Here is a 25,229-nt window from a genome sequence, read left to right on the forward strand (position 1 = left end):
AGTATATGCTTGTGCATGTGTGTTTAGTCATTTTCTATTACCGCCCACCAGTAACCATGTATTATGTAATAAAAACATCTTTTGAATATTCATGATCTAAAAACCACAAATAAAAACCACAAACCATAAATCTGGACATGTTCCTGAGTGACATCTTTACTTTCAAACCATGGGGAAAAACAGAAAATGAAACTTCAGTGAATGTGAACTTGTGGTATTACTAACAATTGGCAAAGTAAGTGTGTGTGTGAATGTTCCCCCAGTGATGGGCTGGCACCATGTCCAGTGGTTGTTTCTGTCAGTGCCCGTTACTTTCTGGGATAGGCTGCAGCTTCCTCCTGCCCTGGATAAGCAGGCATAGATGACAGATAGATCCACAAACAGTATAATTTATCCTGCCCGAAGCAACTCTCTTGCACAATGTCAATCTTCTGTACAATTTCAATTACAAGTTACTTCAAAATTTTTGGCAACTTTATGCCAATTTCCACATCAAGTTCAGGTTTTATAAATCCTGACTTTTAACGCCATTTTCAAGCGTTAGCAAGTGCTATACATGAGCAAGTGTTATCCAAAAATAAGGGGAAACCACAAAAAGCTTAAGAAAGACATCTAGTTGATGAAGTGATTTCAAAGAGCTCAGAAGGAATACTTATGAACAATAAAATACTAAATTGCGTCTCTGTAACATACATTCTAATAAGCAGATAAATGGGATGCCCAGGACTAGGTTTGGGATTAGGTTAGCTCTATTGCTATCTACTACTGGCTGCAACTTAAGCAGCAGAATGAATACATCACCTAAAATCATTTAAAAATGCATTGAAAGATCTCAGGAAATATGCATTAACAACATTACCCTACACTTACTTTTAAGCATAGTTTATTATTAATAAACTGAAGACATAATAAATAAGAAGACACAGTATGCTGTGAACACCAGCTATTTTAATTAGTGCATTACTTTGCACTTGGGAATATTAACACCAAGCTGTCCTTTTCCTCGGATTATAACATGTGTGTCAGCTTTAAAAGTATTTGAAATCATTTTTTTGACAAGCTGACAAGCACTGGACCTTCCAGGCAGGTAATACTTTTGTTGGTTTCTGATGTCATCTACCACTACACTAAATAAGGAATGTTTTTTTCGATTATTCTTATGAAAGCTGCAATTAAACGTAAATGGATTCGTGAAGAAATAACAATATTTGCCATGATAACAGACATAAATATACATGGAATTCATCTTTGTGTGGTTACTGGCTCTTTGTCAAATTATTCTGTCTCGGTTTTGTGTCAGTCATGAAAAATATTTGAGATAAAGCTTCCTCAAATCACTTATGCTAAAGATGTAAAATCTAATCCAGTCATTCAAGAAGCATGTTATGAAATAGATAGATAGATAGATAGATAGATAGATAGATAGATAGATAGATAGATAGATACATACATACATACATACATACATACATACATACATACATACATACATACTTTATTAATCCCAAGGGGAAATTTTGTACTTGACAGCAAAATTTTCTTTTTTTGGAAAACATTATAAATGTACACTGTTTAAAGCAATGTTTGGCATTTCTGGTTTTTGATGTATGATTCATCTATGAACTTCACAGGCACAAAGACCCCAGTTAAAATCACTGTCTAACTAACTGACTTTGTCTTTGAAATACAATTTTAAAAAATGTGTCAGGTTCCCATATGGCAAGAGGTTGACAGGAATACCACCAGAATGATATTCAATAGGCCTGTGCCCTACAGCAGACATCCAGGGCAGGTAAAGATCTATTTTAGTTGTAGAAAGTCAAGGCATTGCATATGCTAGTTTATCACGGGTGCCATTAGTGTTGGTGCATCTCAGTGCATTAGGTTATTCAGTGACACAAACACTACAGAGATCCTACTTGGGCTGAATCATGCAATGTTCCTACAGGACACAGATGAGAAAGAATTTCTTGATTGTATGCTTGTGTAATGCTGGAATTGGACAGGATTTATTAGAGACTATTGAGGAAAAAACAGTCATCATTAGCTAGGGTCATTACACAACACATCAGCAAATCGCTTACCAAAACATTTAAGAGTAAAACCAAAAAAAGTGATACAGGAAAAGCAAAGGTCAATACCATAATCTATTCCCTACTTTTTAATTTTTTTTAAATTTTTGCTCATTGCATGTATCCATCTTTAGCAAGTTCTTTGTTGAATTGGTTTAAGTTTGGACTTAGCTAGTGTTGGTCGGTGATGCCAAAGGGTCTTTCGCTCCGACTATGCTGTTTTCACCACTGACCTTGTTCACCACATATTTTCCTGTGCAGATGACTTTGACAAACTTTTTTTTCTAGTGTCGCATGATGCTTTCCATCATAGAGCTGCTGCAGCCAATGTTTGGAAGCAGACCGAGCATATAATGTTGATCCTACTAGCAAGCTAAAAATCAGTGGAAATACATTTAAATACAAAACATACATAGAAGGAAGCTGAAAATTTGCTGGTGTATTTGTGCCTTAAAATTAAAGCCTTTTTGCGTGGACTTGTATGTGACCTATATGTAATACTTGCACCAACCCCTTTAATATTAGCCAGAGTTCTGTGTAGCCAATGCAGACAGTAAGGAATGAAGAACCCAGGTGCTTTAGTGTTGCAGTTATTTGATAGTTATTTGGTAGTAGTGGAAGTGAACTAGCAAAACTGTCAGAGAAAGAAAACAACAAACTGTACTTTTTGGCTCAAGAGAGGTGAATTACTGCTGTTAAATCTGTGGGGGATAAGCCTTAGTGCATTCATACTTCCTGTCTGCCACTGTTTGCAAGAAATTTTACTGTTATGATATTGAAGTCCTCCCCGTGTCTGTGTGGGTTTCCTCCGGGTACTCCGGTTTCCTCCCACAGTCCAAAGACATGCAGGTTAGGTGGATTGTTGATTCTAAATTGTCCCTTGTGTGTGCTTGGTGTGTGTGCGCACCCTGCGGGGGGCGGGCGCCCTGCCCGGGGTTTGTTTCCTGCCTTGTGCTCTGTGTTGGCTGGGACTGGCTCCAGCAGACCCCCGTGACCCTGTAGATAGGATATAGCAGGTTGGATAATGGATGGATGGATGGATATTTAAGTCTATTAATTTTATCTCAAGGAGGCATATTGACACAGTGGTTAACAAATGCTGTCTCACAGCTCAGATCATATTTTTGGTCACAATAATCAGTCCAGCATAGTTAGCAGACATCTTCCGTGCCATTAGGGACACAATAAAGACCATTGCACCAATGTGATTCACACAAAACTAGTTTGGTTTCTCCTTCCCAATTACTTTGAATGTGCTGAATTTGGCAAAATCTCTGAATATTTCTGCAATTTCACCAAACTTGTGGCTAAGTGAATAGAGCAGGGTTTTCTCATCACTTAGCTTTCTGTGAACAGCCATCTTTTGTAGTGTGGGCATGAAAATGTTACACATTACACAAAGTGTGCATCACCTACCTAGCAATGCATCACGTAGCTCCACAATGGTGGTGGCCACGTAAATAACAAAAATTTTGCCACAATTTTTGCACATGAACTGGCAATGAAACGACATCACTGTACTGATGATAAAAATATTGAAAAAGGAATTAAAAATAATAATGCATATTAAACAGAATGCAAATAGAAAGAAACTAATAAAGCATTCATGATAGCCTGGCCTTTTCACAAAACAATAAGAGATCAGTCAGGAAAGTACCGCAGGTAGAAGTCCACAACCTCCCAACAGAAACAAGGACTATCAATAATATATTAACTGATTTTGAAATTGTAGACAGAGAAGTGTTACATAAATTAAATAGGCCAGAAATAAAGAAATAACACATAACTAGATAACATTCATCCTAGAGTACTTAAGGAAGCTATGAAGTGCTTATTTAAACCAATGAAACTTATTTTTCAAATTTCACTGCACACTGTGGAAGTTCCTAAGGAATGGAAGCTAGAAAATATTGTCTCATTATTTTAAAAAGATAATTCGGCTGATCCAAGTAACTATAGGCCAGTAAGTTTAACATGCATCATGGATAAATTAATAGAAGAAATTATTAAGATAAAGATCAAGCATCATATGTCAAAAACAGATGTTTTGGTAAGTTGCTAGCATGGGCTCAGGCAAAATTTAAACATGTCGGAATTCTGTAAGGAAGCAACAAAAAAATTTGACACAAGAAGTGTGTATAATATTACTTATATGGATTTTTAGAAAGCTTTAAATAAGGTATCATATGAGAGGCTAGTCACTGAAACAAAAGAAGTTGGGAAATTAAGGTGCATTATGTAGATGTGTACAAAATTGGCTTCAACTCTGGGAACAAACAATCTGAATAATAATATAAAAAACAAGCTTGTTACATTTGCAGATGACACCAAACTAAGTGGCATTACAGATAATTTAGAATAATCCAAATCACTGCAGAGGAATCTGGACAGAATACAAGGAGGAGCAAATTTGTGGTAGATGTAATTTCATGTAAGTTAAAGTAACATATTCCACATAAGAATTACTCAAGTTTGATTTCAGTACATGACGGGGTGTTTGAAACTTAATCATACAATTTATGAGAAAGACTTGGGCATTGTAGTGCACTTGTTACTGTCTATACCCAGAGAGTGAACAGAAGCTATTAAAAATCTTTATATAATTTGAGGTTATATAGCATAATATGTACAGTAGGTTATATAATTCATGAGTAATTATGCTTAAGATATACAACATGGTAATTATGAGTACTGTGTGCAGTTTTGGTCTCTAAGTTACAAAAAGGGACATCACAGCTCTAGAGAGAGTTCTGAGAAGAGCAATTAGCAAGATTTTGGTAATGTGAGAGTTGAACTATGAAGAAAGACAGAAAGAGCTGAACCTTTTTTAGTTTAAACAGAGATTAAGATGTGACATCATTGAAATTTTCAATTTATAAAACAAATTTGTACAGTGGATCTCAGTTATTACTTTAAATTAAGTTCTTGAACAAGAACATGAGGACTCAGAAGGATTCTTGTCAAGGATAGATTAAGCACAAACTTTACAAAGATCTTCTTCACACAGAGAACCATACACACATGCAATAAATTACCAGATAGTGTACTAGACAGTGGTACTTTAGATACTAAGTATGACCAGATGTTGTTTTGGAAAATTTAGCAAATAGGATTGGTAGCCTTTATAGAGATGATTGGCCTGTGGTTGTCGAAAATTGTTCAAACTGTGGCTTTTTCAGGACAACAAAAGGCTAAGTGATGCAGAGATCCTTTATTTTTTACTTTTACTGAATAGTGCACAATTCAGAAGTTATCTTTCATACATATCTAACTTTTATCAAATACATTGCTAAAATATCTAAAAGCTATTTTTTCCAGAATGCTACAGGCTACAGAAATGCATGTGTTTATTTTTGTAAAATCAATTTTTTTTGTTTGCATCTTTCAGTTTCATAGATAAAAATTCAAAAGAACTTCTTAATACATTGTCAAGCATTCATTTAAGATATTATGACCATTTAGAATTTATTTTTCCATGAATGCTATCCACTTGAGTTTTTGTTTGCCTCTCTTACACTGTTAACTAGCTATATATTGCTTATATCATGATTATCATGATATATCATCATATCATGATTTTTTTACGTGACTTATTGAAATTGTTTTGTTTTACTCTGTGTATAATGTAGTTTAAATATATATAGATGGTGTAAGGTTTAATAACTTATGTATGTAATGGAAAGTATAAATGGAAAATATGTACTCGGATTGATGGTGTTTCCTTACCTGGCCAGGTGGCGATCATAATGGATTGACAGTCAGGGTGGATGAATATTACACCTGGAAGGATTAGTGCCCCTTTTCATAGTCAGGAGGCCAGGATAATCGATGAATGATGACAGATAACCTTCAAGGGACATATGTTTTACCAGCACACTGGGTGGAAGTGTTCCTCTGGCAGTGCTACAATTTGAACATGTACAGAGCTGCATGGGAGATGTAGTTTTGACAGAAAAATTCTGTTTTTTCTGTGTCGATCCCTAACTTGAACATTTTAATAAAGCTGAGACTTCTATTTACCTTTTGCCTCCTTCGTGATTGTCAGTGATTTGTCAAATTTATATGTTTCTAGTCATTCATTTTCTAACCTGCTTAGTCCTGAAAAGGGTTGTGGGTGGAGCTTCAGCCTATCCCAGCCAGCGAAGGGCAGAAGGCAGGAACAACACACATACCCCAACTACACATTAGGGGGAATTTAGTATTGCCAGTCCACCTAACCTGCATGTCTTTGGACTGTGGGAGAAAACTAGAGCACCTGGAGGAAACCCACACCAGACACGGGGAGAACATGCAAACTCCACACAGGGAGGACTCAGGATATGAACACTGCTCTCCTTACTACAGGGCAGCAGCACTACCACTGCGCATCCGTGCTGCACATATACAGTTATATGTATGTTTGAATGTGTTTGACATCATCATTGAAAAATATTTATAATTTTCCCAAATGCCAAAAACTGTGAAATAATTTTAAATTAATGGATCTCACTGTGAACATTTAACATTGATTCAGAAAGTGTTTTGGACCCTTAAACCTCCTGCATACTTTATTGTGTTGTAGATTTAATTTTAAATGGATAAATCTACCATTTTCACCCATCAATCTAAAAACAATAACCCATAAGGACAAATGAAAATGTGTTTGGAAAGGTTTGCAAAATTATTAAAAACAAAAAACTGATTAATTACATACAAGTATTCACACTCTTAATTGAGTACTTTGTAGAAGCATCTTTGGCAGCATTACAGCTTTTCCACGCAGGTGGCGCAGTGGTAGTGCTGCTGCTTTGCAGTAAGGAGATTGTGGGTCCTCCCTGTGTGGAGAGTGCTTTGAGTAGTGAGAAAAGGGTTATCTAAATGTAAAGAATTATTATTATTAAGTCATCTTGGGAAAGCCTTTACAAGCTTTAAACACCTGGAATTCCTCTCAAGCGATGTTTCATTGGATGTTAACTATCTGTAAACTGCTGTCTTCACGTCTCTCCAAAGTTTTTATTAGAACACTAGAACATTAAAAAGATTTACACAAGAACAGGCCATTCAGCCCAAAAAAGCTGGTCGGTCCTATCCACTTAATTTCTTCAAAATAATATTAAGTCAAGTTTTGAGGATCTCTAAAGTCCTACTATCACACTAATTGGTAATTTATCCTATGAGTCTATGGTCCTCTGCATGAAGAAAAACGTTCTAATGTTTGTGCAAAATTTACTCTTAACATGTTCCTAACTGTGTCCCTGTGTTCTTGTTGAATTCATTTTAAATTATCAGTCATTGCTAATTCCTTTCATAATTCTGAATAAATCAATCATGTCACCTCTTAACCATCTTCTTTGGCTTTTGGCTTAAACTGAAAAGGCTCAGGTATTTTAATTTCCTCATAACTCATCCCCTGTAGTCCTGGAATCAGCCTAATCACACTTCTCTGGACATTTTCTAAGCTTCCATGTCTTTTTTGTAGCCCAGTGACCAAACCTGCAAACAATACCCCAGATGAGTCCTCACCAGTGCATTATAAAGCCTTTCACAGACTCCTTAGAATTGTACTCTACACACTCTCTCTCTATATACAGTATACTGTATATAAAATCCAACATCTGTCTGTCTGTCCACTTTTCATGAGAGAACTACTTAAAACGGATTTAGTTTGGGGCCCTCCTCACTCACGTGCCCGCCTCGGGGAGTATCTTACATCCACTTGGCTAGAGAACGAGAGAACTACTTAACAGATTTAGATCAGGCTTTTTAATAGAATTTGTTTGAACATTCAGTTGATTATGCGACTTCTCTAATTGCGCTAAGAATCATATTTTGCTTGCAGGAGCAATATGTTTGCGCTAATCCGAGACAGAGGCTGTGGGCCGAGGGGAGGGGAAAGTGTGACGTCAGGAGTGCGGAGTCAGTCTACGTCTGCGTTTTGGATTGTACCTTGCCTCCGCTTAGCTAGCAATACTTTCGATTTTCAAACCTTCCATTCTGTATTTAGACCTAACATATTTACTCCCTATGTGTAAAGCCTTACATTTACTGACATTATATTTCATCTGCCACAAATTTGCCCAAGCCTGTATGCTGTCCAATTCCTTCAGTAATGAATCAATGGGGTCAAGATTATCTGCCAATCCTCCTAGATTGGTATCATCTGCAAACTTAAGCAGATTGTTATTTGTACTCCTTTTCAAATAATTTATCCATCCATCCTCTTCTGCTTATCCGAGGTCAGTTCGCAGGGGCAGCAGCTTGAGCAGAGATACCCAGACTTCCCTCTCCCTGGCCACTTTTTCTAGCTCTTCCAGGAGAATCAACAAGGCGTTCCCAGGCCAGCCGGGAGACATAGTCCCTCCAGCGTGTCCTGGGTCTTCCCAGGGGCCTCCTCCCGGTTGGACGTGCCCGGAACACTTCACCAGGGAGGTGTCCAGGAGGCATCCTGATCAGATGCCCGAGCCACCTCATCTGACTCTTCTCAATGCGGAGGAGCAGCGGCCCTACTCTGAGCCCCTCGTGGTTGACTGAGCTTCTCACCTTATCTTTAAGGGAGAGTCCAGACACCCTGCGGAGGAAACTCATTTCAGCCGCTTGTATTCGCAATCTCGTTGTTTCGGTCACTACCCATAGCTCATGACCATAGGTGAGGGTAGGAACATAGATCGACTGGTAAATTGAGAGCTTTGCCTTACGGCTCAGCTCCTTTTTCACCACGACAGACCGATGCAGAGCCCGCATCACTGTGGACGCCGCACCGATCCGCCTGTCGATCTCACGCTCCATTCTTCCCTCACTCGTGAACAAGACCCCAAGATACTTGAACTCCTCCACTTGAGGCAGGATCTCACTCTCAACCCTGAGATGGCACTCCACCCTTTTCTGGCTGAGGACCATGGTCTCGGATTTGGAGGTGCTGATTCCCATCCCAGCCACTTCACACTCAGCTGCGAACCGATCCAGAGAGAGCTGAAGATCACGGCCTGATGAAGCAAACAGGACAACATCATCTGCAAAAAGCAGTGACCCAATCCTGAGTCCACCAAACCGGACTCCCTTAACACCCTGGCTGCGCCTAGAAATTCTGTCCATAAAAGTTATGAACAGAATCGGTGACAAAGGGCAGCCCTGGCGGAGTCCAACTCTCACTGGAAACGGGTTCGACTTACTGCCGGCAATGCGGACCAAGCTCTGACACCAGTTGTACAGGGACCGAATAGCCATTATCAGGGGGTCCGGTAGCCCATACTCCCGGAGCACCCCCCACAGGATTCCCTGAGGGACACGGTCGAATGCCTTTTCTAAGTCCACAAAACACATGTAGACTGGTTGGGCGAACTCCCATGCACCCTCCAGGACTCTGCTAAGGGTGTAGAGCTGGTCCACTGTTCCGCGACCAGGACGAAAACCACACTGTTCCTCCTGAATCCGAGGTTCGACTATCTGACGGACCCTCCCCTCCAGAATTCCCGAATAGACTTTTCCAGGGAGGCTGAGGAGTGTGATCCCTCTGTAGCTGGAACACACCCTTCGGTCCCCCTTCTTAAAGAGGGGGACCACCACCCCAGTCTGCCAATTAAATAATTTATATATATTAAAAATAGTAGTGACCCTAGTGCTGACCCCTGTGGAACACCACCCTTACCTTTACTCAATTCTGGAAAGGTTTCTCACACCATAACTATCTTCTTCTTTTGTTTTAACCAATTCTGTACCCATCTACACCCTATACCACGAACACCCACCTCCTTTAGTTTGATGCCCAGTCTCTCATGTGGGACTTTGTCAAATGCGTTTTGAAAGTCAAGATAAATAATATTATACCCTGGTAGTATTCTTTTGTTGTTCCTCATAGAATTCCAGCATGTTAGTGAAACATGACCTCTCTCATCTTGACCCATGCTGACTGTTTCCTAAAACATCTGTTCTAACAAGGTGCTGCTCAATATTATCCTTAAAAAGTCCTTCCATTAACTTACCTTTGGCACATATTAAACTTACTAGCCTATAGTTAATTAGCACAGTTAATATTCAAGTAATTAAATTCCCCCATGACTATACTATCCCTGTATAAACTTGCCATTTAAATATTACTAAAGATGTGCACTAAAATTATTGTCTGCATTTAAATTATTGTCTGCCTCAGGTGTATAGCAAATTCCTAAAGTAAGGCTTCTTTCCTTAATGCTTTTCAGACGAATCCAGATGTCCTCAATCGGATATACCTCATCATTTAACTGAAGAAGACTTGCATTTAAATTCTGCTTCACATAAATGGCAACCCATCCTTATTTTGTGCTTTGTCTATCCTTCTTAACAAACACATATCCATTTATGTTATACTCATCCCCATCTTTGTTATTTAGTCCAAGCCCTTAGGTTTCTGTTGTGGATATAATTATGGTCATCTAAATTTACTCACTTTTTTATTTGCTATAGGATTTAGTTGTAGGATTTAGCTGGGCCACTATAGGACAGTCAAAGGCTTGTTCTGAAGCCACTCCAGTGCTGTCTTAGTGATATACTTCTGGTCATTGCCATGCCAAAAAGTGAACCATTGCCCCATTCTGAGACTGGGAATTTCAAGGACATCTCTGTATTCAAATAAATGTATTATTCCCTCAATTCTTGCAAGTCTTTTTGCCCCTGCTACTCACAAGCACCACATTAGCACGATTCTGCCATCACCATTTTTCACCGCAGGGATATTATTAGGTAAGTTGCTGGCCTTTGTTAAACACAGTGCTTGAAATTCTACCTAAAAAATTTTAGTTTCATCTCAGACCAGATAATCTTCTTCTTCATGATCTCAGCTCACAGTCTTTTAAATCAGTTTCTCAACTTTTTTCATATATATGGATTGTCTGAGTTGGGGAATATCAAATATGATGGTGGGAACAGTGACTTACTGAGACCCACTACCATTATAAACAATAGCAACTTGCGACATACTGCAATCTAGTTATTGATAAACACTACTTTAAATGCCATTTATCAAGTTCCAAGCCTTTACTCAAGAAAGCTTCAGAGATGGTTCTCCTTCTAACAGGTTCTCCCATCTTAGGTGAGGACTTCTGAAGTTCTGGTAGTGATACCTCCCTGACAAAGGCCTTTCTTGCCTGGTTGCTCAGTTTGGCCAGAACTCCAAACGTAGGAAGAGTCCTGATGGCTCCAAGCTTCCTTATTTTTCACAATTATTGACATCACTGTGCTCCTGGGACCACTCAAAGCTTTAGCTTTATAACTGCCTTGATCTGTGTCTTCCCACAGTTTGATCATAGGGTCTACTGACAGTTCTTTAGACTTCGTGGCTTGGTTTTTGTTACGACATGCAGTTTGAATTGTGGGACCTTTTATGTACAGGTTTGTATCTTTCCAAACTATGTCCAATCTGTTCAGTTGGCAATATGTGGACTCCAAACAAGTTCTAGATAAATCAAAGATAAATAAAGGAAACAAAATATGCCTGAGCTCTATTTTAAGTGCCACAACAAAGGGTCTGAATATATAAATACTATAAATAACAGATTCTAGTTTTTGATTTTATATACAACTGCAATCCTTCCTGAAAACATATTTCACTTTGAATTATGGGTTATTGAGTGTATACTTGATAGGCAAAATAGCAAATTTATCCCTTTAAAATGAAATCTACAACACAACAGAGTGTGCAGAAAGTTAAGAGGTTTGATTACATTCTGAATCCAATGTATAGAATGCTAAGTAAGCAGTGCTGTTGATTGGTAACTCGCCTGGCTACTCCATCTTTTCAGGGAAAGTCATTGCTGTTTTTTTTTTAAATTAACAGAGTTTAGTTCTGCAATTCAAAATATATAACACAAATTCCAGATACCTTTATTAATTACTCTCTTCTCACTCTTTCTCTCTCTAAATGAATAAAAATTACTAATCATATTTACTTACCCTGATTAGCATTAAGGAACATCATGAAATCACACAGTATTTTTTTCCTTTTTACTTTTTAAAGTAAAATGTTCTGCATTGCATTAAAAAAATCTAAAGACAGTGGTACTGGAGTTAATACTTTCATTTTATACAACTCATGGTGTGTTTTATAAAGCTGGAAGTAACTCAGTTTTAGAACAATTTGGAAAAGTTAATCAATTTTACCCATATTTTTAACAAAAAAAATGTCCAATTACAGATAACTATGTTCATTCATTTTGTTGTATATTATTCAAAGTTGGTCATAAATAGAAATAGAGTGCCTTGAATTTTTAATTTGTCAAAAATACCTTTGGTTATTATGTGTGAATTGCCTTTTCTGACAAATATCCCTTAGATCAGATAATTAAGAGAATTGATTACAAAATAATACATAGGAAAATTCAAGCTTAATTGTTGCAAGAACTAATGATTTCTTAAAAGCTAAAACAAATTGTTCAGTCTTAGACTTTTTTTTTTGTTCTTTATTATGCCTTATACAATTTCTTGTATTAGGAATTTGTTAGTTTTCGCATACCCCTTGGGGTCAGAGCACAGGGTCAGCCATTGTACAGTACCCCTGGAGCAATTACAGGTTAAAGGTCTTGCTCAAGGGCACAGCAAAGTAGGATCTCTTTTGGCAGTGACGGTGATTTGAACCGGCAACCTTCTGGATACCAGCACAGATCCTTAGCCTCAGAGCCACCACTCCGCTCTATACTTGGAACCCAGATGTACATTTTTAAATATATAACCATAGATTTAGCTTCAATGTTTTGTACACTGCAAAAAATGAAATGTAAGCAAGTGAAAAGCATTTATATTGTGACACTAAATCTTTCTTTATTGTAAGAATAATTGACTTATCAAAAAATTGTATTTATGATTTTTTAGCTTACTATAAGTCAAGCAAAATGACACCTTTTATTGGCTAACTAAAAACAGCAAAAGGCAACTCAGGCCCCTTCTTCAGGCAAGATGTAACAATAAGGGGCCTGAGTTGCCTTTTGCTGTTTTTAGTTAGCCAATAAAAGGTGCCATTTTGCTTGACTTCTCACTACATTCATAATGGCTATCACGGTACAACACCCTAGTACTAGCTACTATCTTTTCAAGTACATTTTGCTGATCACATTTCCAGATATTTTTGCTAAATAAAAGCAAAACAACTCCTATTTAATTTTTTTGTCTAGTTTTTGTACATGCATTTTTGCAGTGTATATTTAAGATTTGCTCTCTTATTTCCTAGTAAAAATCATATGAAAACAGATAGGAGACTTTAATGCACATAAATAATAGCTAAATGACCATTCTTGATAAATATTATTGTATGTCCACTTTGAAAAAGAGCATGCATTACAATTATTTATTTATTTATTTATTTATTATTATTAGTCCTCACTAAATCCTAAAATAAAATAAAAAATCTAAACTCAGGTGTCAAGGAACACTTGTTTACTTGTTATTTTTCCACAAAAAAGAAAATATGCAGAAGTCACAGGTGGAAACATGAATTCTCTTACAGCTTCCACATAAATTAAGACGGTTATTAGAAGTAGGTTCTGCTAATCAAGCGCTGACACCTCTACATAAAAGCAGAATCGTTAGCAGTTTGATGTGCCGTATTCACCATGCCGAGTGCAAAGGACATCTGCCTTGATCTCAAAGAAGCATCTTGCTGCTCAGTATGGGAAGAATTATAAATTAATTATCAAAAAAGCCTATGTTCTACAGCCAGGAGGATTATTTACTAAAGATTATTTACAAAACATTTGAGACAGTTACCAAGGAATGTACCTAGAGAGCAGTCTATATGATATGCTAAGCAATTGCAAAGAGAAAAAAACTTCAAAAGCTACATTCAAAGATCCACAGGTCTTTGGTTCATGACTCTACAATCAGGACATGGCTAAAAATGTTTAGATTTCAAAGAATGGTAGCAAAGAGAAAGATTACCCTCCAAAACCCGCTACAAATATTTAAAATGGTTTGTGGAAAAAAGTCCTTTGGATAGACAAGACAAAAGTGGAAGTGTCTGACCATTATGTACAGCTCTGGTCATTATACAAGGAAAACTAAACCCAGAGTATCACCACAAGTATCTCACGCTAGCTGTCCAGAATGATAGTTTTGACATGATGGTTTGGGGTTGTTTAATAGCCACATTACTCAGAGTCCAAAATAAACTTTTTTTCTGTACAAATCTTGGGAAAATGTGAGGCCATTTACATAACAGTTAAACCTTAGGGAAACTTGAATCACACAGTACTCAACAGGACACTATTTCTAAGGACAATGACAAATCTATAATTGAATGTCTGAAAAATAAAAGAATCAAGAATTTAGAAATGATGACTCAAAGTTCAGAAGTTAAACCTACTGAAATGCTGTAACAGGACGCCTGCAAAACCGTGTATAAATAAATACCCCTAACAGTAGGACAGACATGTAAGGAGGAAGGAGACCAATATTTTTCAGCACCTTGTAAGAGACTGATAAATCATGCAGAGAGTGAATCAAGTTATCACTCCAAAAGCTGGTTCCACAAACTATGAAATCATGCCATGTACCAAATGTTTTCTTGCGCTACATGTTAGTTCATTGTTTGTAAAAAGAAATAATTATCCGTTAGGTATATTGGTCACCTCGGTTAGATATGCAAAATTTAAGGACTTGTTGAGGACTAGATTATTCATTATGTCCTGGTTTGAAAAAAATTCAATTTTTCAAATGACTATTCAAAAATGTTTAAAATAAATGGAATGGATGGTACACTCAACTATCATAAATATTTGAGAAAATTTCAAAACTAACCTGTTACTTCATTTTGAATTTTGCACACTTGAAGCTTAAGCGACCAGAAGTGTTTTTTTGTCCTTATACATTTACAATAATGCTTATCTCTTTGCTTTCCTTGAAGATTTCATTATAGAAAATTTAATAACTGTCATGAATCCCACTTTTTATCAATTTAGAATCCTCTATTTTGTCAAATTTGGATGTGTCATGTTGCTATTTACGATTCTGAATTATTTCTGTTATTGTGACAGTGACAACACCATTTGGGGTTTCTGTTTTGTTTGCAGGTGACATAATTTTGTGTAATCGCTCAGAGGTGCTGCCAACTTGTTTACTGTTGCTATGGTCATTGGTGGTCATGTGACATAATTACTGTTAGGCAATAGTCAGGGTCATATCCCTGGTACATTTTCCCTTTTGTTTTATTTATCCTTATCTTTGTTTTTTATTTATTCTTTTCTTTGTTTTTTATTTATTCTTTTCTTTGTTTTTTATTTATTCTTATCTTTGTCTTGACTGAGTCTAAGGTGGTGTGGCTTCATTAGACTGCAGCTGTGGGACTGCCCCGTAAACACATAAAGGACATGATTATGCAGAACACAAAACAAGTGAATACACAGAAAAACTTAAATATTTTAAAAGACAAATAATTAATAAAAAGAGGGAGAGATGAGCCAGTGATGAGACACTGACTTATTTTATAGCAATTCTGATTTATGATGTCATTTGCTTTTTTCCCCTATAAAATATGTCCATCTATCTCTCATTGTCCTTGTTTTGACCTACAAAATAAATCTCAAATATCAATTGACTTTCTAGTAAAGTCAAGGGTAGAAAAAAATAAGTTCAATATTAGACTTTTGGCAAAGTTTGATCACTCTTCTCTGCTTTCTGACAATGACTCTGCCTTGTCACTTTACACTTTAATTATAGTCCTGGTATTTCTTTTGTATGCCGTTTTGAATCTTTTTAATGATCCTGGCAATAACCTTTTAAGTAGTTGTTTTTTATTCTTTTATGTTTTATACCATAAATATTAGTACATAAAAAGGTAAATTATTTAAAATAAACTGCTTTGAACTAACTAAATTCAAGAATTTAAATTTTGTTTATATATATTATGACAGGCGGCTGGGTCCCATGCCCGGCCAGGATGCCCCTTCAACACTGGATCCGGGGGAGCAACCATGGGATGCACTCTACGTCCCCCGGAACGCGTGGTGGCAGCACTCCTGGGTTACATCAGACTCAGGACTCAGACCTGCTGGGCTCCGTGGCCACCACCCGGAGGAGCTGCACGGCTTAACGAGCCTCTGTGGGCTGGAATGCAGCCACACTCAGAAGTGCAGCCTAATTAGGCCAATTACCAACTGGAGCACTTCCGGGAGGGCTACAAAAGGAGCCTGCAGCCACTTCTCAAGGGCGAGAATCGGGAGGAAGAGGATGAGGTTGCCTGGGAGGAGTGGTGGTGCCGCCAGTAGAAGGGTTGGTTATTTTAATTAAGTGCTTGGGACTGTGTTATGCCTGTGGGGTTCACGGGGAAGACGTGCCCCACAGATGAAGAAAAATAAAAGTTTTGTGTGGTTGACACATGCCTCAGTGTGAATCTGTGCCGGGTCGGGTGCCTATATAGCGCCAAAATTCACAATATATAAATACATATATATAAATAAATTATTATAATACCTTCCATCAAAACTGATGACTTCTCTTTTATGATGACTGCAGAAGGAGTGGTCTGTGCAACTGGCACAGGTGGAGTGAAGAGCACATCTGGTGTGTCATGTTCAGTTTGTGATAAGGCTTCTTCTGCTGTTAGAGTTCTTAAAGTAAACAAATGGTCTGCAGAGCCAGAGCTAATAATCAATAAAGCAGATTCTCCAGAAACTAATTCTGAATTTTCTCCAGTAACGTCCATGGAACTTGATGGCTCACCACTTGTTGAAAGTGACCCAGAAACATCTCCGCTTATTTCCAAAGTTCCTTGGCCCAGTTCCTGAGATGTGATTTCCTTGGTTAAAACAATTATTTGCTCCTCAGTAGAGATAAAGTTGACACCTGACACCCCTCCACTACCAGATAATCCTGAAGCCTCTCCAGAATGAAAGACACTAATATCCGGAATTCCTGATATCCCAGAAGGCAATCCACTTCCTTCTCCAGATCTTTGCTCCAGAAGAACTGAGGGTCCTTCTCCTTCCAGTTCTTGCTCAATATCTGCTTTCTGGCTAATATCTATTTCACTTTGGCTTAAAAGGGTTATGTCTAGTAATCCTGATCCAAGTGCGAGTACATCTGAAATTACACTAGATTCAAAGCCACTTTCCCCAGAAGGGAATCCATGTATATTCCCTGAAGCATCTGCAGATGGCCACCCAAACACCTCTGAAGTACCACTTCCCAATTGCTGTTCTTCTTCATGTTTTTCCTGGGTAATCAGTTTAATGAGCTTCTGGTCTACAAATGTGATGTCTGGCAACCCTGAAGAAATTGCACCAGAACTGGAAATCGCAGATATTCCAGAAGGATAGCCACTTAAATCTAGGACCCCAGAAGAAATACCAGAGACTCCTGAAAAGTCACCACTTTGTAGTAAAACACCAGATGAAATTCCACTTACACCACTTCCAAAAGCTAAGCCACTAATGTCTGTTTCACTGCTTGCTTCTTGCTCTGATTCTGAACTTACAGGAAAAATTTCCTTAATGTGATCTTTTAAGAATATGATGCCAGAGCCAGACTCTTCTGGGAAAGGCAAACCTGAAATGTCTGTGCTAACAGATGTAAACCCAGAAGTAAACCCAGACAGGTCAACGCTTGTAACACCTTCTCCAGAGGGTATACCACTGTAATCCGTACTGAAAAACTCTCCTGAAACTCCGCTAAATTGTGTGCTTCCTACTCCTGCTTCTTGCTCAACTGGTGACTTTTCGGTTAAAAGAACAAGAGATTCATCTGGAAATGTAATTCCAGATGTTATATCCCAAGTACCTGAGAAGTCACCACTTAAATCTTGAGAAGAAAAAGTATGTTCTGGAGGCCATGCACTTGTTCCAGAAGTATCAACACTACCCTCGCCAGAGTATAGAGGCAGTCCAGATGGTAAACCAGATGGTAAGCCAGATGGTAAGCCAGATGCCACAGCAGATGATTCTTCTCCTGAGACAACTCCAGACAAATCTCCACTTGCACTGGCAATGCCACTCGCCGAAAAACCACTGCCAACAGCTGATGCATTTATTGCAGATTCTACAGATGTGACAATTACAGGAGGAGCAGAAGTAGGCTGAGCTGTAAAAGCAAAAAAGAGAAAAAAATTAAGGGAAAATGCATTTTGAAGCATTGAAGGAATAACCTGTAATCTTGTACATGTATAAGTATTAGGAGTTCTACCACAATAACCTGATAGTATTTTTACTTTTATTAGAATTCCACCAAATCATTTTGAAACGTTTTAAAAGAAAACACCTATAGAGCCGAGCCAAGGGAATGTGTAGAATTAATGACTGAAAAATGATGAACATTAACAGTGCTGAATATGTCAAATACCTCTTCATGTCCAATCCAAATTTTTAAAAATATCTTCTTAGTTAGATAATTACATGAACACCCTGCAATTAGGTGAAAGAGTGAACTTTCAATGTCAGCCATCATGCATGAAGGAGAACCTTGGAGAAACAACCAAATCTGTGAAGTGGAAACTTTGGTTAAAGTTAAGTCAAATAAGTTAGATGTTACTAGTTCTGTGTCTCACATTAGAGAGACCCTAGAGTTCTGGCATGTATAGGTACATACAGTTGAACTTCTGTTTACAGAAATTACTTGTATCCCTCCTTAAGCTTTCAATGCTAGTGTCACACTTGTGCACCTGAGAATTGCCTTCAAGGCTCAACTAAGCTATGTGATACCATCCCAGGATGAGAAGGGGTGCTGTCGCTAAAAGTCTTGTCTCAAAAATTCCCACATATCTTCGAGAAGCCACCCCATGAGGGCAATGGAACCAAAGAAGTCCTGCCCCTTCCCTCCCAGGAAGTGGCATTGTAAATTGGACTTGACTCGCCATAAGGAAGGTCATGCAAATGCTTCTTGCTAAGCGCTTTGAGTAAAGAGGAAAGTGCTATATAAATGCAAAGAATTATTATAACTATTATTCACACATTTATAAACAATGACAACTTGCTGAGTTTTGCAGCTCCCGTGTGCACTATTTTTTGTCATCGAATTAAATAATAATAATAATAATACATTTTATTTAATAGGCGCCTTTCTTATCACTCAAGGTCACCTTACAATAAAGGCAGTGTAAATCTGGAGGAGATCAGTGAGGTAGGGAGGAGCAAGGTTGTGGAGAGCTTTAAATGTTAAGAGCAGTATTTTGTATTGTATTCTGTAGTTAACAGGGAGCCAGTGAAGTTGAGAGAGAATAGGTGTAATATGTTTAGTGGATTTAGAACAGGTTATTATCCTGGCAGCAGAATTTTGAAGAAGTTGTAAGCGATGGATAAGTTTTTGTGGAATGCCAGATAGAATATCGTTACATTAATCTATACGTGAGGTGACTAGGGTATTAACCAATACTTCAGTATTATGCTGGGTAAGACAAGGGCGAAGTCTAGAAATGTTTCGGAGATGGAAGAAGGCAGCCCAAGAAATGGTACTTATATGGGAAGAAAAAGAGAGAGTACTGTCAAGAATAGCGCCCAGGCTCTTAACTTGGGAAAAAATGTTTGTGTTAATATTGTTGATTAAAATAGAAGAATGGTTAACCTTAAGAAGTGTAGATTTAGAGCCAATGAGGAGCACCTCAGTTTTATTGCTGTTTAGTTGGAGAAAATTATGAGTCATCTACAGTATGCCTTTATGTCTTGGAGACATGCCATAAGGGCATCTGGAGGGAAAACAGAAGTGGATTTAGTGGATAGATATAGCTGTGTGTCATCAGCATAGCAATGAAACTTAATACCATGGTGCCAGAAGATATTACCTATTAGGAAGATATAAATGAGAAAAAGAAGCGGCCCCAAAACAGAACCCTGCGGAACTCCCTGAGTAACGACTGCGTTCTTAAATTTAAAGCCCTTTATTTGAACAAATGGCTTCCTATCAGTGAGGTAGGAAGAATACCACTGAAGGACAAGGCCACAGACTTCAAAATTAGCTAGATGTTTCAAAAGTATCTGGTGAGATATGGTGTCAAATGCAGAGCTGAGATTAAGAAGCACAAGAATTGGTAAAAGTCCCATGTCAGCTGCCCATAGAAGATCATTTGTGATTTTGACCAGGGCAGTTTCTGTGCTGTGTTCAGGGCGAAACCCACATTGAAACTGTTCAAAAAGGTTATTTTTTGAAAGGTGGGACTGGAGTTGGGAGGCAACTAGAATTTTGGATATAAATGGAACATTTGAAATAGGCCGATAATTGTTAAGGATATTTGGGTCTAAACCATTTTTTTTCAGAATTGGAGTAATTGAGGCTGTTTTTAGTGAGAGGGGGATATAGTGAGCAAAAAACATTGTTTATGAGCGACATTTTGTTTAAGCCAAAAATTTATGAGCACCAACTCCGACGGTCGGAGTGAGCGATCGTGCGATAAGTACGAGCGACGCCGTCAGAATGAGCGATCGTGCGGGAAGTATGAGCGACGCTCTGAATTCATGTGAGCGATCGCTCACGCGCTTAGCTTAGAGGGAACATTGGAGGGGGACTGTGCCTGTAGTAAGGGAAGAGTTAACTATAGTAGTTATCATGGGGGAAATATGTGACAGACAAGACTTAACAATGCTTGTAGGTATTGGATCTAATTTGCATGTGGAAGAATTAGATTTTGTTACAAGCTCCGAGATACTATTTTCAGTTGGTAAACTGAAATCTGAGAATAGGGGGTTGGTAAGGGAATATGGGTGATAGTGGAGAGTATGTCATTTTCTGCAGAAATAGTGGAGGCAAGTTGCTGGTGGATTTTTTCAATTTTTGAGTTGAAGAAATCCAAAAAAGTACAGCAGTATTTAACAGAGAGGTTATGGTGAGTGGCACTTTCTGGTGGTGTAATCAGCCTTTTCATTGTAGAAAAAAGAGCTCTAGTATTATTCCCTCCTGTATTGATAATGCTAGAATAATATACAGTTTTGGCAGCAGAGTGAGCATTTTTGTATTTCAACATGTGATCTGAGTACATTTCCTTGTGTACAACAAGACCCGTCTTTTTAGCTAGGTGCTCCAACTGTCGGCCCGAGGCTTTGAGCTGACGGAGTTCAAATGAAACCCGGGAGCAGTGTGGATAAATGAGACAGTCTGTGTTTTTAAGGGAGCTAGTGTATCAAAGGCAGAGGACAGAGCAGCATTGTAATGGTCTACTAATTCCGATGGTGTGGTAGCGGAAGGAGAAACAGACTGGGATTGCAATAAATGTATAAGGGTCTCTGGGTTTACATGCTTGACATTACGAAATGAAATTACACGCTGAACCTTTGATTTACTGAGAGGTAAACTAACTTCAAATATGATCATTCTGTGCTCAGAGATAGGTAATTCAAAAGGAATAAGATTGTGAGGTGTGATACCAGAGCAACAAATTAAGTCTAAAATATGACCCTTGTTATGAATCGGAAAGTTGACATATTGAATTAAATTAAAACAGTCAAGGATTTCATTAAAATCATTTGTCAGTGCATCAGTTGGCACGTCAACGTGTATGTTAAAATCACCCATGAGGATGACATTAGCAGACATTGCACACAAAGTTGTTAAAACAGTAAAAAGTTCAGCAATAAAAGCACTTGATAGTTTAGGAGGTCTATATAAAACAGCAATTATAATAGGTGAAGGTCTGCAGAGTTTGCCAGCTAGCAGTTCAAAGGATGGATACGCTGGAAGAGGTATTGGTGACAGTTTGAAGTCTTTACGGTATATTATTGCAAGACCGCCTCCCCTCCCCGAAGAACGGGATTTGGAGATGCAGACAAACTCTGGAGAGAGCGCTTGATTTAGATGGAAATAATCACCAGGTTGCTGCCAGGTCTCCGTAAGACATAAACAGTCCATCTTAGTATCTATGATAACATCACCAATCAGTAGAGCTTTGTTAGAGATAGATTGAGTATTAAATAATCCAAACTTTAAAGCGTCTATGGACGTATAGTCTGGTGATTTTACCAAAGGAATCAACACGTTGTGATTAGCACATTGCTCAGAAGTACGTGGACATGTGCGTCCTTCAGACCAAATTGAAGGAATAGACTTGCTGCTAATCCTGCTGAGGCAAAAACGACGACGAAAGCCTCGGTGAACGTACTTTGGTCGTCGGAGAATGCTGAGGTGTAGCAAGAGATCAGCAGGCACTTCATATTTTGTTCGAAGTCAATACAATTCATCTGATGAATATTTTAGCTTTGAGGATGTGACTGCATTAGATAGCAAGGTAGACATAATAATCCGTGACAACCAATTGAGGTTTATAATAGTAAATTTCCAGAAGTTACCCAGATTCAAATTCCAGATTGGAAGCAAAGCAATGTACCCCTTGTGTACCTACTCAGCCCAATTAAAATAACACGTTAGCCAGTAGACTGTCACCTCTGGGATTTCCACAAGTACTCAGCAATTGACAAGGGGCAGTTTCAACCACCTATTCATCAAAGCTAGTTACTTGAGCAGAGAAACAGTCAGAAAGTTTACACTTACCCACACAGGTTGCAGCCAGCAAAGAACACTTCCATGAGGGCTTGTGTTGAGGCCGAAGGAGGCAAGAGACGCAAATGCGTGTTATTAGTTTTTAATCCAATGCAAAAGTGAAGAAAAATCCGATGCAAAAGGCAAAAAACGAGTAAAAACAACTAGGAAAAAGTACATAAACAGAACACCGGCAAGCAGCTGCAGACAGAAACGCCAGCATTCATCTCCGGTCAGGAGGTCATCAGGAGGACGTGTTTACATCACCACCAGTTTACCCCAATTTTTAAACAGGGTTTTGCCCAGTTTGCATCCCAACTATTTTTGTTCTTGCCTTGAGTCAGCCCTCTCTCCATTATATTCCATCATAGTCGACAGGATTCTTGGGGGCAAATGAGTGTCCCAGGAAAACTACAGGATGTAGTACAACAGCTGCCAGAACAGGTCAATCAGTTGGCCCAGCACATCTACTCCTCATGATGAAATTGTGGGATGACATAGAAATTTTTATGCTAATCTTTAGGCATACAACCACCTGCCAACGCTGGCTGCAGTGTGACTGGGCAAACCGAATCATTTGGTTTTTGTTGGGATAGGTGCAGCACACCTACTAAAAATTTGAGGAATGTGCTGCATCTTACTACCAGATGCTTAAATGGGAAATACTCACCTGCTACTGGCTCACACCTGCGTGTCAGGGACAATGCTACCAGAACTGGAAATTTGATCTGGAGTGCCTAGCCCAAGCACAGGCCTTTGATCTCTGGAGTAAGCTTGCCCGCTGGTTGAGCCCCAGAAAAAACAGAGCAGAGTGGGTGGTGGAAACAATGGTTATCGGAATTCTGGTCCATGTGTTTCCTGAACACCTTGTCTGCCCCATCAAGAGGCAAACCTGGGCGGACCTCAAGACATTACTGAACTTCATTGAGTGCCACCACACCACATCCCAGACAGAAAGGAAACAGAACAAACAGCAGGATCGGATGACCCAAAGCCAGAAGCTGGATGCCAGCAGAGAGGCTCAGCTGATTCCATGGAGGGGGCCAAGTGTGCTGCCTTGCTACCACTGTGGTGAGATAGGCCACCTCCTGACCTCGCTCTGATGAGGTAATAGAATGCGGTTGGGCCCATGGAGACAAGTACTATAGTGCAGTTGAATGTGAACCCTCTTATTGTTCCTTCCTCAGGCTTAGTTCATTTGAACAGGCACCCTGTACAAGTCCTTTACAATTCCAGCAGCAACGTGACCATTGTTGTCCAGTGATATGACCTGTCACAACAATATGACAGAGCCCAGGCAAGTCTTACCTGTATTCAAGGTGTAGCACAGGTTCACCCTACCTGAGTCTGCTGGCTATACGTTCAAGTGAATCTCTGCAGGTTGCAGGGGGTGGTCTCCACACACCCCCTATATGCCATCATACTTGGAAGGGACTGGCCACAGAGCAAAGCCAACCAGGGCCTGTTGTGACTGACAATGCCAGTGAGCCTAGCTCAGGACAGACAGCAGCTCTCCCAAGCTGATACCCCACCATGCAAAAGAGTAGTTAAGGCCGTGGGGACCCAATATAACATGGTGGATTATTAAGTTGTTGACGCATCACAAACTTCACGCTTAGCTCCAATTTCTGACCCAACCCCAATTATCAGGCACCACGTCTCATCCCTTTGTCTCTTTGCAGCTTTTCTTTCACTCCCTTTTAGCTTCCTTTTCCCGAGCATTGGAATGACAATTCACTAAAGTTTCCAAGGAATGCAATCCCCGCAGTGGATGGGCAACCCAAGCCCTTGTTTGTGTTAACTAACAATATGGTATTTTGGGTGACAGATTCACAAAGAGCAGGAGCCAACTCCATGTCCTGCAGGCCTACCGCTGCAAGATCTTTGACTTGGCCCACTCACATATACTGGGGACCCATTTGGAGTCTGAAAAAAATGTTGAATGGGTCACCACATGCTTCTATTGGCCAGACAGGCATTAAGAGGTGTTCCTGGTTTTGCCACACATGTCTGGACTACCAGCTAACACAAATACTCCAGTGGGACCACGCACCTCTTGTACCCCTGCTATATCCCAGTTATGGTGGAATATGTCACATGCTACTCAGGAAGGTACCCCTAAACTTATTACACAGGAGCTTGTAGGGGTCTTTGCACAAGTCAACATCTCCAAGGAAGTCCTAACGGACCAGGGGATGCATTTTGCAATGAGGACATTCAGGGAGGTTGCCAAGTTGCTCCGATCACTAACCTCAAGACCTCTGTTTACCACCCCCAGATAGACAGAGTGGTTGAGCATTTTAACCAGATGCTCAAACAGATGCTGAGGAAAGTGATGAGAGCAGGTGGCTGAGACTGTGAATAGCTCCAACTCCTTGTCCTTTTCACCTTTTGGGAAGTGCTGAAGGACTTGACTGGGGTTTTCCACATTTGAGCTTGTGTAAGGAAAGCAGCCCCAGGGATTAATTGACCTGATTCAAGAGGGCTGGGAGAAGGAGATCCCACCCTCCTCCTGTAATATCTTCGAATATGTTGTGGAGCTACATGCCTGCTTTGACAAGCTCCAACCTCTGGTGTGTGAGCATATGGAGAGTTAAAAGAGCTCCCAAGCCTGGACTTACAACCGTGGGTCCAGCCTCTGCAAATTCCAGAGTGATGGTGCTCATTCCTATATCACATTCTAAGCTCCTGGCACATTGGCAGGGGGTAATTCAGATCAGGGAATAAACAGGCTTTGTCATCTACCTGGTGTATCAGCCTAATCAG

General features: G+C 39.2%; 2 protein-coding genes across 2 annotated transcripts in view; one reads left to right on the forward strand and one right to left on the reverse strand.

Moving 5' to 3' along the window:
• The window catches only part of LOC114667240 (EGF-like repeat and discoidin I-like domain-containing protein 3), a 742,682-nt gene that overhangs the window by 290,194 nt on the left and 427,259 nt on the right, over positions 1 to 25,229 (forward strand). The window lies entirely within an intron of this gene.
• The window catches only part of LOC114667233 (aggrecan core protein-like), a 208,133-nt gene that overhangs the window by 53,743 nt on the left and 129,161 nt on the right, over positions 1 to 25,229 (reverse strand). The window contains 1 exon segment of the mRNA XM_028822446.2: positions 16,482 to 18,086. Within this exon segment, the coding sequence (XP_028678279.2) occupies positions 16,482 to 18,086 (1,605 nt within the window).

Source organism: Erpetoichthys calabaricus, chromosome 17 (genome assembly GCF_900747795.2).
Source record: "Erpetoichthys calabaricus chromosome 17, fErpCal1.3, whole genome shotgun sequence".
Classification (NCBI taxonomy): Eukaryota; Metazoa; Chordata; class Cladistia; order Polypteriformes; family Polypteridae; genus Erpetoichthys; species Erpetoichthys calabaricus.